Genomic DNA, 16,791 nt, shown 5'->3' on the forward strand with positions numbered 1-16,791 from the left:
AAGAGAATTCCAGACAGAAGGTGCTTGATACTGAAAAGCCTTTAGACAAACGTCTTTGAAGAGACTTTGGGGACTCGAAGGAGCTTTTTTCTCCAGAAGACCTGAGAGAACGGGATGAAGCGTAAATTTGAATGACAGAAGATAAGAAAGACAGGAAAGAAATTTCGAAGTAGCGATAAGCTAATATGGCTGTTTTGTACAGAATTCTACTAGGTAGGCAACCAGTGAAGTTGACGCAAGAGAGGTGTAACATGGTCTTTTGTGGACTTTTTGAAAATAACTCTGGCAGCATCGTTCAGGATCGTCTGAAGGCGTGATGTAAGATCAGAGGGCAAACTAGCGAGTAGTAAATTGCAGTAGTCAATGCGACTGAGAATCTAGGAATAGACAAGCTGAGAGGTTTCTTCAACAGTCTGATATGATCGAATGGTACGGATTTTTCTCAGCTGGAAGTTTGCAGTTTTACTTAAATCACTGACATGGTCATGCGTGGACAGAAATGAATCAATATATGCATCCAGGTTTCTGACATAATTTTGAAAGTCGACAGCAGCATTGTAGACAGTCACGGTATGGTCCGAAGCATGACTAAGCATAGACCTAGAGCCTAGAAGCATGGCTTCTGTTTTGACGTCATTGAGTCTGAGCTTGTTAGTCAGAATCCATTCTTTCACTGCAACAATCCACATCTTTATGTTTCTGCGAAGGACAGAAGAGAACTTGGGGAATTTGCTTTTGTGAGTTGGGTGTCATCTGAGAATTTGCGAAATCGCATTGATTTTCACTGATGATGTCGGACAGTGGCTGAGTATACCGACTAAATAATATTGGACCAAGAACAGATCCTTGGGGAACACCATATCAAACAGTAAAGAGGTCTGGATTCAGAATGAGAACTTGACATGAACACTCTTTGAGTGCGATCGGAAAGATAAGATTTTAATCAAGTGAGGCACTGTGCCAGAGATTCCAAAATTACGATGAAGACGGTTGAGAAGAATGTCGTGATCTATTGTGTCAAAAGCTGCTGACAAATCAAGCAGACACAGAATTGAGACTTCTTTCTTGTTTGCACAAGACAATAATGTGTTAGAGATGTGTAAAGGGAAATGTATTGGTACTGATATATAGATATTACAGATACGCATGCACATAATTATATACATCACACGGCATCTGCTTCCAGAATGCAATGCGGATTAGGGAAATGTGTAATTTTACCCGTAATCCTACGTCTGAAACTTAATCAAGCATACACGCAAGTCAATATCCTTGGGATCTACTGAATGTTACAGGAGTGGGAGGGGAAATGAAATCCGTCTACAAATAAGCGTTAATAAGTATATGCATAATATAGGAACTATCGGCAGACAATGTTCTTTTTTCTTTCTTTCTTTCTTTCTATTTTCTAATTCATTTATTTGTTGATCTTTTTGAGGAGCCTCCTGCCTCGTATTCTTACCACATTCCCATTTTGTTCACATTTATTTGTTTACAATTCTTCTCTCCTTCTTCCTTTTCTTTCCCCACAGAATTACATTTCCATTTACGTGATTTTGTGACTCTTCAAAATAAGCCCTAGGCGTTTGCAGATAATACACATATGTAAATATCAATAAGGAAAAAAATGACCACAAACATCATTTTAAATTTTTCATCTTGTGTGTGTGTGTGTGTGTGTGTGTGGAGGGGAGGGTGATTAGGGGGTGAGGGGTGGAAATCCATTGTATTGTGGCCCAAGGCCTATGTACATTAAACTTTCTGAGTTCTTTCTCTCTCAGTTCTCTCTCTCTCTCTCTCTCTCTCTCTCTTGTCCATTGCGAATGATCCGAAGGCCTTCACAATGAAGTCAGCGCCGGTGTGTCAACGTCCCTCGTCCATGGTGTGTTCGCTTCCAAATCACGTGCGTTTTTTTGTTTGTTGTTTTCTTTCTTGTGTGTGTTTGTGTGTGTGTGTGTGTGTGTGTGTTTGTTTGTGTGTCTCTGTGTGTGTGGAAGGAGTGTTTGAGTGATAAGGTGATAAGGTTGCAATTCAGTCTGTTTTCTGTGCGTGTTGTATGTATCGTTCGCACGAAGTTGGTAAAAATAGATTTGCGACTGTTTGCCATTTGAAAATGTTGTAGTGTGGTGAGTACGGTACCTTCCTTCTTCTTCTTCTTCTTCGTCTTCTTCTTCTTCTTCTTCAGCGACCACAGTCATCATTATGATTGTTCTGTCACTCATGGTGTGGTATGGCGTGATGTGTATGAATGATCACACAATTTTTGTGTTCAGGATGATGATTTCCCTTCAGGTACAGGTACAGTATTTGAGGCAAAAATTCAGTCTTGCGGCCTTTCCACTCCCCTTCTTGATATAGTAGTTTGGTTTTAGTGTTTGCATTTGCATGCTATTTTGCCTAAATAGTTATTCATCAAAGTTATATTTCTGCACTTTGTCTAAATAGTAATTTATCAAAGTCATATTTCTGCCCTATGTGGATATCACTGTCAAGAACATTTTTGAACTGCTTATATTTTTAGCTGATTTCGTTACATTTAACAGTGCATTTCAACCTTTAACAACCCTGATACTGAAAGATGATTTGCAGATATTAGTCCTGCAGAACTGGGTATAAAGGTTAGTGTCTGAGAAAAAGTGTTAGGGTCAGTATCATCAATTTTGTTAGTGGTCTTAAAGACCTGAATATCTCCTCTAAAGCGCCTGTATTTCAATAAATGTATATTTAACTGTGTCAACTGCCTGTGGTAATCTAAATCTCTGTGTTCCGGTACCATTCTCGTTGCTCTCCTCTGAACCTGCTCAATTGCTACTGATTGTTTTTTTAGTCTGGGATACCATATCAAATTACCGAATATCGGTCGTACAATTGTCTTATGAATATTGGTTTGTTTGGGGTTTGTTGGGTTTTTTTTTCAATGAAAGTAAAAGTTCTGCTTATGGTACCCAATATCTTACTCGCTTTATTAACAGCTGCTTGTTTTCAACTATGAAAAACAGATGATTTTTTTTCCTGATGTGGTGGTAGATGGTGTGTGTTTCTGGAAAGCGAAGGCAACGTTACAAATATACACAGTAGGGTGGTTTGAATGATGTGGGAAACGAAGTGTTGTTGGCGGTATGATTTGGGATATACGGAGCTGGAGAGAACAGTATCAATGGTAAGTCTGTGTGCCTGCAGTCAGCGGCGATAGTCTTATAATGATAATCACTATTGATTGAATGAACCGGGATAGCTGGAGACGACCGCGAGGAGATAAACGGGGTTGGAAATGCAATATGTTTTCCAAACAGAATGACTTTTTCCTTCAAAACTGTATTACTAATTTTTGTCACAACAGATTTCACTGTGAAATTCGGGCTGCTCTCCCCAGGGAGAACGCGTCGCTACAGTGAGAGCGCCTCCCTTTGTTGTATTTTTTTTTCCTGCATTCGATTCTCTTTTTAATTTGTTTTTTTTTTTTCTTTTTTTCTTTTTTTCTTTTTACAGAATTTTGCCAGGGACAACCCTTTGTTGCCGTGGGTTGTTTTACTTGCGCTGAACGCATGCTGCACACGGGACCTCGGTTTATCGCCTCATCCGAATGACTTGCGTCCAGACCACCGCTCAAGGTCTTGTGAGGGTGAAGAAAATACTGGCCACAATGCCGTGATTGGAACCAGTGCGCTCAGATTCTCTCGCTTACCAGGCGGACGCGTTACATCAAGGCAAGCTCTCCACTAAGGTTACCTTTTCTCCGTTGGAAAGCAGGCATTGTATCCACGATTTTTTCCCTTAAGACAGAATGAGTCGTGTTCACAAAAAAGCGTTGACGTTGATTCCGCCAGTCACACAGAGGAGTGGAGGAGAGAAACGTGGATATTGCCGAATGCATGCGGTCTGTATTGAAAACGGAACGATTCGGGTCTCATCTGCTTTGTTTTTATATCTGATTTTGAGTGACTGGAAGAAACGTTTGCAGAGAAAGTTGACTATTGTGTGTTTAAAGATAAGTCCTTGTTTATCAGATCTGCATGATTCTGTTTGCACGACAGGGAATGTGTTCAGTGGGGATATTAATCATAATCACGCGCCGTATCGGGTTACGTTGATAGTTTGCAGGAACACATGACTGAAAGGAGACCGCTGTGCTTTATTCAGAGACTGGTTTGTGCAAAGGCTTCATTTCTTTCTGTGTTCTGTCTGCGAACGACGATCGAATCAGCAGATCTGCATGTGGAGCAAACACGAATGAAATGGCAAAAGAGACGATCGGGGCTTCACTCTCACTTGCATGCGTGTCTAATGTTAGGCCTGTCACGATAATCTTCCGGTCTCGAAATAAATCAGTTCAACCGTTTAAAAAAACGTGGGTTTTTTTTGTTTTTGTTTTTTTGTAGTTTTTGTTGTTGTTGTTTGTTTGTTTGTTGTTGTTTTTTTGTTGTTTTTTGTTTGTTTGTTTGTTGTTGTTTTAGATGACGTGCCTTTTTTCGCATATTTCAACAGTGATTAGCCCTTTTTTTTCTTTCTTTTATCTTTTTTTTTTTTTTTTTTTTTTTTTTTTTGTTCATGCCGAATATTTAATGCTGAAAGAGGTTTGAACGGACTTGGATATCACAGTGACTTCAAACCGACTTGAGTCATGGAGAAGACGACTTGTTATCAATGTTCGGAGTTGCACAACGCGTGCGATCTGCCATTATTTTTACGAAAAAAAGTTTATTTTTTCCGGAGTGATTATCATGTGTTGTACGGTAGAAAATGTGTTTGGTGACTTCGTTAGGATTTGTCGAAATCCGAGTCAGAAAGCGCGGGTGATGAAGACAGGGAACGTTTGACATTTTGACAGATCGATATTGTAAGGATGAATACGTTGCGTTGGCCAATTTTGATCATCGGAATATTGTGATCCTGAAAAATTGAAATGAAGAGCGATGCAGAATGCTCAGGACAGCATTGTTTCGTTTCTAGTACTGCTTCTTCTTCTTCTTCGTTCGTGGGCTGCAACTCCCACGTTCACTCGCATGTACACGAACGGGCTGTGTATGACCGATTTTACCCTCCATGTAGGCAGCCATACTCCGTTTTCGGGGAGGGGGGGTTCATGCTGGCTATGTTCTTGTTTCCATAACCCACCAAACCCTAACATGCATTACGGGAACTTCAATGCGCATATTTGATCTTTTTTTTATTTCTTTTGGGTTTTTTTAATTTCTTATTTGATTTTTTGCTTGCGTATACACACGAAGGGTATTCAGGCACAAGCAGGTCTGCACATAATGTTGACCTGGGAGATCGGAAAAATCTCCACCCTTTACCCACCAGGCGCCGTTACTGAGATTCGAACCCAGGACCCTCAGATTGAAAGTAGTTCAACGCTTTAACCACTCGGCTATTGCACCCGTTGTTTATGGTATAAAAAAAGACTTGACATACACTCATTTCTGGTGGTGAGCAAAGAATATAATTTGGATCGATGTATGTAAGTACTGAAAACTCCACCCTCCCTCTCCATCCACCCCCGGCATTTTTGGTTCGGTTGTTCAGCAGGAATCACACGTGAGCCATGAAGACTTTGCCTCTTGCTTTGCTTCGTTGTCTTGCCTTTCTTGACTGCAGATCGAAGCGGACTGAACCCTTGTGTTATAACAGTCCTTGTCACATTAGACTGCAGTCTAGAAATGAGAACATCCTTCATAGACTCGCCATTTACACTGACAAATCTTTGAAAAAGTTGAATGTCTTGATCTCGTTACTTTTTTCCCCTGTTCACGTGGAGGAAGTTTGTTTAATGTCCCGTCACACATATCGGTGATTGAAGACATTTTGTTAAAGTATTTATGAATACATCTGAGTATTATCGGTTAGAAGGGGGGTGGGAGATGTGGATGAATGGGGGGTTGGGGGAAACTGGGCAAATGAGGGTAAAAATGTGGGTGAAATTTGGAAGAAAAACAAAACAAACAAACAAACAAAAAACCCTCTAAATACAGTTACAGGAAATTACTTAAAGGACTTAGTAAAAGAGAAGTCGTTAAACTGACAAGCGAAACAACTGATAATGAATGCAAAAAGTCAAAAACATCAACGTTCTCAGTCACTTGTGAAGACACACTTTCGTGTACGTGTTCACGTGTTTTACTCTCGTGTTTAAAATGATTATTGCTGTGGTATTAGTATGACTGCGGTAAATGCATTGTACAGGTATGACGCCCCTTCATCAAAGGGGCTTTGGTCTTTACTTGAATACTGAAATAAAACTCTGCCTCTGTCCCTGTCTCTGTCTCGCTCCATGGATCGTTTCATCAACAGACAAGAGAAGGGCGATGGACGAGCAGCATGCCACAAAGGAAAACGGGACCGTTCATCAACTGACCTTGACCCGGAAGTTGATGCTATGCGCTCAATTTATGGGAATGGAAGCCATCGCAAACTTCCAACAAATATACACTGTGCCCGTGAGTGTGGATGATGATGGTGCGGATGAAGAGGAGTAGGAGGATGGCGACAACAATGTTGACATCAAAATGACGATAACAATGAGGATGACGACAGTGATGTTGACGACGACGACGACGACGATGATGATGATAGTTATGGTTGTGATGATCTTGTTGCTCCTCTTTTTGTTTGTCAATCTGATCTCCTCTTCCTCCTCCTATCTTCCTCCTCCTCCTCCTCCTCTTCCTCCTCCTCCTTTTTCTTCTTGTCTGTCACATTGTCGTGCTGCGTGTAGCTGCTATTTATCTGTGTGACGGCAACACTTACTACACGTCCACTGAAGTTGTCTTATTCAAAGCAGCGTAAGTTACCGGTTACGGTGGCCAAGTGGTTAATGTCACGAACTGACGACTGGATGGACGTGGGTTCGAACCCAGCAAAAGGCATACATATGTCAGTGGGGTTTTATTTGTAAGTCCCAGTAGGTTCCTGCCCATAAAATGACTGTGCCATAGGGCAACAAAAAAAAAAGATAAAAAAAGAAAGAAAAAAGCTGAGACAAGGAGTTGAATTCACTTCACGGATGCTGTTTTGAGGGAACGTTGACTGGTCTTAAAATATGCAGAAAGTTATCAGATTTGTCCATGTGATTTTAAATATCTCTTTTTGACTGTGGAAACACGCGCGTGTCTCTCATATACAAATCTTATGTGTGTGGTTCTTGAGCAATATGTATACACGATGACTTGACGTGTTGTTTACATTTCTTTACATACTTTTCGCGTATATGTGTCCCTCTATCTTGGCTGCCATTGGGGGATATTTTGAAAGTGAGCGTTTTGAAAGTGAGTACTGTGAAATCAAACATACATGTATGCATGCGTGCATGCACAAGTCTAATAAAGACACTGAATCTAATGTGCATTCATCTCCCTCCCTCCCCACCAGGTTCTACAGACCCTGGGAATGCCGCTAAGCTTGTCGTTTATCGCAGGCCTGGTTTCTGGACCCTCGTCCATCCTCATCCTCCCGGTGTTCGGCTGGCTCATCGACAGGGGAAGCAACCCCCAGCGCCGTAAGTACGCTTCCCTACTTTTGGCAGCCGGTGTCCAAACCCTGGGGATGCTGTGTTTCCTTGTGGCCAACGGTGTGCACCTGATACACCTGATGAACTACAACGGTACTGTTGGCAACGAGACTGGCTCTGACGATGCACCGACCGCTTCGTTCTTATCAGACTCGGTCGGTAACCTGTCTGCCAGTGAACTCGGGAAGGAGCCGGGTGGTTCTGGCCAGGACTGGAACAGCTACGGTGTCTTCACAGAGTCTGAAGGAACAAGCTCCGCAGCGAATGGTTCAGGGAAAGTGTTGGACTCTGACGGCCCAACAGTGAGTTATTTACTTCCCCTTTTAGAGTTTAGAAAGAGATACCTGGTTAATCAGTTACTTAGTTGATTGGTTTGATCGTTTCCTTGTTAGGGTTTTCTTTTAAAACACAGTTATCATTATTGTTTCTTTGTTTCTTACAAAGTTACTCTTTGAGTTTCATATTATGTTATTTTCTAAACGCGTTAAAAATATTTGTTTGCAAATTGACACACAAAAAATATATCCAGGAAATACGTGTCACTATTATTATTTTGCTTGGTGCAATTGTTCGGTATTACCAACGTCCATCGGAAGAATTTCCAATCAACCGTGTCTTTCACTTGAGTCTTGGATTGGGCATGGTTTAACAACAACACACCTGCTGAATGAATGAATGAATGGATGTCCATGTTTGTCCACAGGTACCTGCCAAGGCAGCACTTGGAATGCTGGGTTTTATCCTCATGGATCTCGGCTTCGATTTTTCCAACTGCTTCGTCAAGGCCCTCCTGGTCACGTGCAGTGCGCGCGCGGAGCACACGTCCTTGATGACGACGGCGGTGGTGATGGGGGCAGTAGGGGGAGTGATCAATGCAGCTCTGGGGGCTGTGAACCTTCCCCTGCTGCTGGGCCTGAGTTCTATACACGGGTGAGTGTCTGGTGGCTGTGGCTGTGGTGTGGCAGTGGTGCTTCTTGTTTGTAATGCTAGTATGGAAAGAGACTACCTTGTAAGCAGTTCTGTTCTACTGTAATGGGCGCGAGGAAAGGATTATGGTTAGAGCCGGTCTTGAACCATGTACATATCCTGGCTTTCAGAATGAGAAACGAATTAGTCTGGCGGGTTTGATATCTCCTAATGGTGAGGGAGTGTTTAAGGTGTGATAGGTAGTGGTGGTAGAACTAAGACGTAGAATAAGTAACAGGGCTGGTGGCAATAATAATAAAACTCTCTGCTCGGTTTCGCTCTTGGAAAGGCTTTAAACAGTCTGACCAAATCTGGTTTCAGGGCCAAGCTGACCATACAGAGCAGTGTCCAGGGTATTGTGCTCGTCCTGTTGGTCGTCCTCGGGTTTCTCTCCACTCTGATCAGCAGCCGTAAACAACTTCGCCAGCTCCAGGTAAACCAGAGTGAAAGCATCTCCACGAAACACCGCGAAACGACCAAGAATCGTACAGGCGGAAAGGGACTCCCAGAAAATGGCTCTGCCACTCACGAAGACATCGTGTCTTCAGCGTCTGATGGTGCTCCACACACCAACCACCCCATGGGTGATATATCTGAGAACAGCCCCAGACCTTTCGCAGAAGGCAGCAACTGTCTGGGTCAATCTGTCAATCTGGAGGAGGAGGAGGAGGTGGAAGAGGATCTATCGTCCATGGCTGAAGATCGTCCTCTCCTGGAAGACGACATTGTAGGCGAGGAAGAGGTGGATGGAGACCGCGGGACATCGCTGTCTGGTTACGGCGCAACAGAATCTGCTGAGCACGGTCACAGAAGAACGTCCGTTGAAAAACCCGCTGGAGATGCTGGAGGTCTGATGAACTCCGGAAAGGCTGAGTCAGGGTGTCTGTCCTGGCTGCAGAACCCGAAAGTCAGGATCGCCTTCGTCTGCATCACGACGTTCTTCAATGCTGATGTCGTGATGATGTATGCAATGACCGTGTCTGACTTTGTGGGGAAAACGGTGTACGGGGGAGACCCCCGAGCAGCGCCCGTGTCGGACAGTGTCAGCAGGTAGTAATGCATGTTCCTTTTCTGTGCTTTTCTCTTTCTATATCACTGATATTTATGTGTGTTCGTGCAAGCAAGCAACTAAGCAAGCAAGCAAACAAACAAGGAAGCGTGCGCGCGCGCGCGTGTGTGTGTGTGTGTGTGTGAGAGAGAGAGAGAGAGAGAGAGAGAGGATATGACTGACCATCTCTCATTTTCGCACCTTGATCTTATGTTTGTTTATCAGCTTTCTTGAGTCCTTCTAATCTTTCTTCGTGTTGTTTTGTTGTTGTTTTATTGTGTGTGTTTTTCTCCATCTCCTCCTCCTCCTCTTCCTCCTCCCTTGTTCTTTCTGACCGCTTGCGCCTTTCAGCGATGAAAGGACACATGGTTTGAACACGATCTTTGTTCAAAAGTTGATTACGATTGAAGATGAGGGTAATGGCGTGGCTTCCTTGGGTTTCTGACCAACTGACGAGGCAGTAGTGCACGCATACTTTCACAGTGATTATACCCCGGCGTCAATAAGGCCCAAGAGATGTAGACACGTGTGACGCTGACCACCTCGCCATGGCTGTCGGTTGTTCTCCTGCTCACTTTCTGTGTGTGTGTGTGTGTGTGTGTGCGCGCGCGCGCGCGCGCGCCCATGCTAAGCTTTAACGTTAGCATTCTCTCAGCTACCGCAAGTGCTGTTAGAGTGAAAAATGGTCAGAACTCAAAATTCAAGGTCACATCTTGGTATTATTGATAACTCTTTGGTAAGGAGTCAAAATTTAAGGTCACATCATGGTATAATTGAAAACTCTTTTCTTTTATCCGATGTTCTTAAAGTCTTGTACAATGGTTGGTTATGGACAGAACATAGACTTGTTTGAGAAGTCATGGTTAGGGGTCAAATGTCAAGGTCACGACAGCGCGGGACAATAATTTTCTCTCACTTGCAACAACCTGCTTTTCGCGGTGTCCTTATTATTACATAATTCCTGTCTTGTGTTTAGTGGGTGTGTATTGTTGCGTGCATGCCTGTGATTACGTGTTTGCGTGTATGCTCTTTTTGTCTGTAAACTCAGTGGATTGAAATGAACCTTTCAGATACCAGGAAGGAATGAAGACGGCATCCTGGGCCCTGCTGCTCTATTTCTGCACCTACCTCCTCAGCAGCATCCTTCATCCCAGAATCCTGGCCTGTCTGGGTAAGCACAGAGTGGAATGGTGGCCTAGTGGTAACGCGTTCGCCTACGAAGTGGGATAATCTGAACGCCGCAAGGGATCGAATCTCACTCTGGCTAGTACTTTCTCCCCGTCCCGCTACACTAGACCATGAGTGGTGGTCTGAACGCTAGTCATTCGGACGAGACGGTAAACCGAGGTCTCGTGTATAGCACGTACACTGAATGCACGTAAAAAGAATACATGGCGATAAATTCTGTGTAACACAAAATCCACTCTGATCGGTAAACAAATACACTCGTAAGCAGAAAAGAAAAAAACGGGGATGACAAAAGAATGATATATGGTACACATACAGTGCAGTACAGCTCAACTGAATAACCAGAACTCGACACAGTTGCCTAAGTTTTCGAGCCCATGACGACACAGATAATTATCATGTTGAGACAAGCAAGTAATATTGAAGCAAGGAAATCTAATGCATAAGAAAGCAATACGCCATGATGCAATGCGATTCAGTATAATGCCTTGCGATACTGCATTTTACAATGCAGTACAACGCAGCACAGCACAGTTCATTGCAGCACTGCGCGGCACGGCACAGTTCATTGCAGCACTGCGCGGCACGGCACAGTTCATTGCAGCACTGCGCGGCACGGCATAGCACATAACACTGAGTACATTACAGCACAGCACAGTTCATTGCAGCACTGCGCGGCACGGCATAGCACATAACACTGAGTACATTACAGCACAGCACAGTTCATTGCAGCACTGCGCGGCACGGCATAGCACATAACACTGAGTACATTACAGCACAGCACAGCACAGCACAGCACAGCACGGCACGGCACAATGCAGTTCAGCACTGCCGCGTAGCACAGCACAGCACATTAACCCTTTCATCGCCAGTCAATTTACAGTGCAAAATTTCATTGTCCTACAACCACAGAAAAGACGGTGTCGACCCTAAGAATAGCTGTGATGTGTAGAAAACTGGGCCTATCCTACCACTGAAAATTAAGAGCATTGGGTTCATAAACAGACCCATGATCTGTTCGCATTTCAGTGGCATGGGTGCTCTTCACTGGCCGGTGCTGAAATGCGACACTGGCAGTGAAAGGGTTAATCATGTCTACAGCGCACCGCACCGCACTGCACCGCACCGCACAACGAAGTTCTCTGTTTTTCTTCAGCTCGGCTTCTTTCGTTTCTTCTTCTGTTTTTCAAGTCGGTGATGTGTCCGCAGGTTTCCGTGCGGAGTTCCTGTTCCTGCAGTTGCTGATTGTGATCGCCATGGTAACGGTGGCCTTGACCTCTCGGCTGGAGGCCGTCTTTGTACTGAGCGCGGTGGCCGGGGTGCATCGGACGTGCTCTTTCAGCATGCCCTATGCCATCACCAACGACATCGCTCAGAGCATTGTCAGTTACGCTTTTTTGTTGTTGTTGATGATGATGATGATGATGATGTTTCATAGTGAGTCACTGTTTTGTTGTTGTTGGCATTGTTGATGATGATGTTTTATAGTGAATCACTGTTTTAGTGTTGTTGGTTTTGTTGATGATGATGTTTTATAGTGAGTCACAGTTTTCTTGTTGTAGTAATTTTGCAGATGATGTTTTCAGTTGTTGATTTTTTTTTTTTTTTTTTTTTGGGGGGGGGGGGAGGGTTGTTTGGTGGTGGTTGGTTGTTGTTCTTGTTGTTGGGATGTGCTTTTTTTGTTTGTTTGTTTGTTGGTGTTTCACGCCCTTTATTGTTAGCAGTAATTGTAGCTTTGTTGAGGATTCTTCTTGAAGTTGTAGTTGTTGTCTCCGGGCATAGCGAGTCATGGTTTTTGTTGCTGTTCTTTTTATTGTAGATGATGATTATGATGATAATGATGTTTTCATAGTCAGTGATCGTTTTCTTGTTGTTGTTGTGGTTGTTTAGAGGATGCTGTTTTAATGTTTTTTGTTTGTGATTTTTTTTTTTTTTTTTCCTTTTTGCTGCTGTATCATGCCCTATACTGCTAGCAGCGTCTATGGTTTTGTTGAGAGTTCAGTTGTGAACATTTCTTTCCTTTCGGTTTTGTCGCTTTCTGCCTCTCACTCTGTTTTCCTTCTGAACTTTCTTTCCCCTCCTCATTCCATCACCCCGTCAGTCTGTTCTTCCTTCCACGGCATCCATCCTTTCTGTTGTCCTACTTTCCTTTCCTTCCTTCCTTCCTTCCTTCCTTCCTTCCTTCCTTCCTTCCTTCCTTCCTTCCTCCATCCATCCCTCCCTTCCTTCCTCCATCCCTTCCTTCCTTCCTTCATCCCTTCCTTCCTTCCTTCATCCATTTCCTTCCTTCTTCCTTCCTTCATCCCTTCTTTCCTTCCTTCATCCCTCCCTTCCTTCCTTCCTTCCTTCATCCCTTCCTTCCTTCATTCCTTCCTTCCTTCCTTCCTTCATCCCTTCATCCCTTCCTTCCTTCATCCCTTCCTTCCTTCCTTCCTTCCTTCCTTCCTTCCTTCCTTCCTTCCTTCCTTCATCCCTTCCTTCCTTCCTTCCTTCATCCCTTCCTTCATCCCTCCCTTCCTTCCTTCCTTCATCCCTTCCTTCCTTCTTTCCTTCCTTCCTTCATCCCATCCTTCCTTCCTTCCTTCCTTCATCCCTTCCTTCCTTCTTCCTTCATCCCTTCCTTCCTTCATCCGTTCCTTCCTTCCTTCCTTCATCCCTTCCTTCCTTCCTTCCTTCCTTCATCCCTTCCTTCCTTCTTTCTTTCCTTCCTTCATCCCATCCTTCCTTCCTTCATCCCTTCCTTCTTCCATCATCCATCCCTTCCTTCCTTCCTTCCTTCATCCCTTCCTTCTTTCCTTCCTTCCTTCATCCCTTCCTTCCTTCCTTCATCCCTTCCTTCCTTCCTTCCTTCCTTCCTTCATCCCTTCCTTCCTTCCTTCATCCCTTCCTTCATCCCTCCCTTCCTTCCTTCCTTCCTTCCTTCATCCCTTCCTTCCTTCTTTCTTTCCTTCCTTCCTTCATCCCATCCTTCCTTCCTTCATCCCTTCCTTCCTTCCTTACTTCCTTCCTTCCTTCATCCCTTCCTTCCTTCCTTCATCCCTTCCTTCCTTCATCCCTCCCTTCCTTCCTTCCTCCATCCCTTCCTTCCTTCCTTCCTTCCTTCATCCCTTCCTTCCTTCCTTCATTCCTTCATTCATTCTTTCCTGTCTGCTCTCCTTCCTTCCTTCCCTCCTTCCGCCTTTTCCTCCCATTTTTTTTTCGATTTGCGTCCCCCTCCCACCCATCTTCATCATCTTTCTGTTACTGCTTTCTTCTTCTTCTTCTTCTTCCTCTTTACAGCTTCTCTCTTTCATGACGGCCCGTTTCTTTCCTTGATCAATCAGTCTTCTCTTTTCCCTTTATTGCTAATGTCAGTCACAGCCCCCACCCCCAACCCCCACCCCCCTCCCTTTTCTTTTGTAAAGGTCAGTACAGTGCGTGTGTGCGTGCGCGTGTGTGTGTGTGTGTTTGTGTGTGTGTGTGTGTGTGTGTGCGTGCGTGTGCGTGCGTACGTGCGTATGTCACTGACTGTGTACCAGTTCCTGTGTTCGTGTGTCCGTGTCACTGAGTGTGTGTCTAGTGTGTCAGTGTGTGTGTGTGTGTGTGTGTGTGTGTGTGTTTCGTCTTATTTTTTTGTGCTTTTTTGTGCTTTGTTGTTATCAACATAATTTCTTTTTTTGCCTTTTTTTTCTTCTTTTTTTTCTTTTGTTTTGCATTACATTGCATTGTATTGTTCTCTGTGTGCGTGTGTGTGTGTGTGTGTGTGTGTGTGTGTGTGTGTTCAGGTCAGCAAAGGTACCGGCAAGAGCCCCGTGGGCCTGGCCCTGTCCCTGGTGGCCTCCTGCACGCCCATGTCCTACTGCCTGCTCTTCGCCTGGGTGGGCGCCGTGGAGGACCTGACCGGGGACGTCTCCGCCCCGCTGTGGCTGGGGACCGGATTCGCTTTCCTCAGCGTTGTCGCCTTCCTTTTCGTTGGCAAAGTGTAGAATTGTTGGTGGGGGAGGGGGTCGGGGGGCTCATAAGTTCCGATATAATAGGGGTTGTGTACACGCTTTCGTCGGGAACACTTCGTCGGGACTTCCCGCGGGTTATTTTTAGCGAGAAGCGCGTGGGCATGCGCGTCTCCATTGCCGGTTTTTCGTGGCCACAGAAATACTAAAATATCGTAGCGGAAATCGCCTGATGATGTGATCGAACTCTGCCGAAAAGTTGTCCGAAGAAAGGCACTGCACACCCAAAAAAAGTTATTTACGGTGGTGGGCTGCCCATGACGTCATATGACCTTTGTCGCTCTGCAAGCGACGAAATTCTCCCGGCGAAAGTGTGTACACAACCTCCCTATTGACCCTTCCTTTTCGTTGGCAAAGTGTAGAAATGTTGGGGGGCTGATAAGTTTTGAAAAGGAAAAAAAGATTTGGAGATACACACACACACACACACACACACACACACACACACATACACACACACACACACACACACAGGGAGAGAGAGAGGGGTTTGTTACCAGCTGTTGTTGACATTTACAAGTATGATTACCCATGGTGGCTGCCCATTTGAATTACTGAGTTATTGATTGTCTGTTGAATAGAATAAACGATTTTGTCCATTTCAAGTACTGAATTATTGATTAGGTGGGTTGTCTGTTGAAACAGAATAAATGGTTTTGTTCATTATCATAAGTCATATGTTTTGTCTGACCTACAGTGATCATTGAACGGCGTGTGAATGTGGCATTTTGTGTTTGTCATTATCGTTACCGTCACTATCGTCGTCCCCTTCATTCTCTTTTCCTGTCATTTTTCTCCAAGATCTGCTTTGGGATAAGACAAAAAATACTACTAATAATAATAATTAATAATAATAATAATGGTATTTATATAGTGCTTAATCTTGTGCAGAGACAAATCAAAGCACTTTCACACCAGTCATTCACACGCATGCAACTCTTAAACTGGAGAAACTGAAGACAAAGAAGAGGCAGGGGAGGGAGGCTATTTTGGGAAGAGGTGGGTTTTAAGGCCAGACTTGAAAGAGCTGAGTGTGGAGACTTGACGAAGCGAAAAAGGAAGTTCATTCCAATTGCAAGGTCCAGAGACAGAGAAAGAACTGCAGCCAACAGTCGAGTGTTTGAATCTGGGTATGCGTAAATGTAGAGGTGAAGGCAGCCGCAGAGATAGGCAGGGGCAGTTTTGTGAATACATTTATAACATAGAGTGCTGATCTTGTACTTTATTCGGTGTGAGACAGGGAGCCAGTGGAGATGTTGCAAAAGAGGAGTGATGTGCTCAGATCTTTTCGTTCTGAGGGCGAGTCGGGCAGCAGAAACCAACTCCGATGATACTGGAAATATTTTTGATAAAGAATAAGGGGGGCTTCCCACGCTTTCTCACACATTGTGAGGGGGCGCCCCCCAAGATTCCTCGCAATTGAGAGAAAATGTTGGAGGGGAACGACCGCACTTTATCGCAATCCCATGACTTCTCTCACATTGCGAGAAATCGTGGGCTTACACCCACACTGACATTATTCGAAAATCTATCCCAAAGTGCCCGTCTCCCCGACGCACACAAATGTTCCTGCATTTCTTTTCTATTTTAATTTCGTAATAATTATTTTGATACGTGTGTACTCTTTGGACCTCGTGACAGGTTTTCGCTACTGACTGCTACTGTTTGGCCATTGGTGACCACTGCTGAGCATTACCTTAAAGGGTTCAAAATGCGTTCTTTTGACACGAATGTGAGTTGTTATGATGTCTTGGCAGGTTTTTGACAGATACCTATCACTGATCACTAACTTCGATGAATTTGTGATGGTTATGAGGTATTGCGAATTTTTCCCTGCCAGCATCGATCAGCTGCTGATGCCCCTTCCCTGGAATCCTTCAAGAGGGAGCTTGGCGCCCTGACATTCTGAAACCTCTGATTGGAGACCGCAGATCAAAGTGACAGTAAATGACGAGCAAGAGCTGTGCCGGTCGGGATGATTCGCCAGCCGGAGAGGGCCTGCTTAGATTTTGGGAAATAAAGGTCGTGGTCTACCCCTCACACATTCTCTCTCTCTCTCTCTCTCTCTCTCTCTCTCTGTCTGTCTGTCTCTT

The 16,791-nt window shown here is 44.3% G+C and overlaps 1 protein-coding gene across 1 annotated transcript in view; it reads left to right on the plus strand.

The window, feature by feature from the left end:
* Positions 1–15,077, plus strand: part of LOC143284315 (uncharacterized) — a 24,539-nt gene extending 9,462 nt beyond the window's left edge. Inside the window, exons 2-8 of the mRNA XM_076591020.1 lie at positions 6,292–6,437; positions 7,369–7,809; positions 8,211–8,437; positions 8,795–9,523; positions 10,592–10,692; positions 11,919–12,091; positions 14,474–15,077. Of these exons, the coding sequence (XP_076447135.1) occupies positions 6,292–6,437; positions 7,369–7,809; positions 8,211–8,437; positions 8,795–9,523; positions 10,592–10,692; positions 11,919–12,091; positions 14,474–14,674 (2,018 nt within the window). The 3' untranslated portion in view covers positions 14,675–15,077. The remainder of the gene's footprint in view (positions 1–6,291; positions 6,438–7,368; positions 7,810–8,210; positions 8,438–8,794; positions 9,524–10,591; positions 10,693–11,918; positions 12,092–14,473) is intronic.
* The last annotated feature ends 1,714 nt before the right edge of the window (positions 15,078–16,791 follow it).

The sequence above is a fragment of the Babylonia areolata genome, chromosome 7 (genome assembly GCF_041734735.1).
Source record: "Babylonia areolata isolate BAREFJ2019XMU chromosome 7, ASM4173473v1, whole genome shotgun sequence".
In the NCBI taxonomy this organism is placed as follows: domain Eukaryota; kingdom Metazoa; phylum Mollusca; class Gastropoda; order Neogastropoda; family Buccinidae; genus Babylonia; species Babylonia areolata.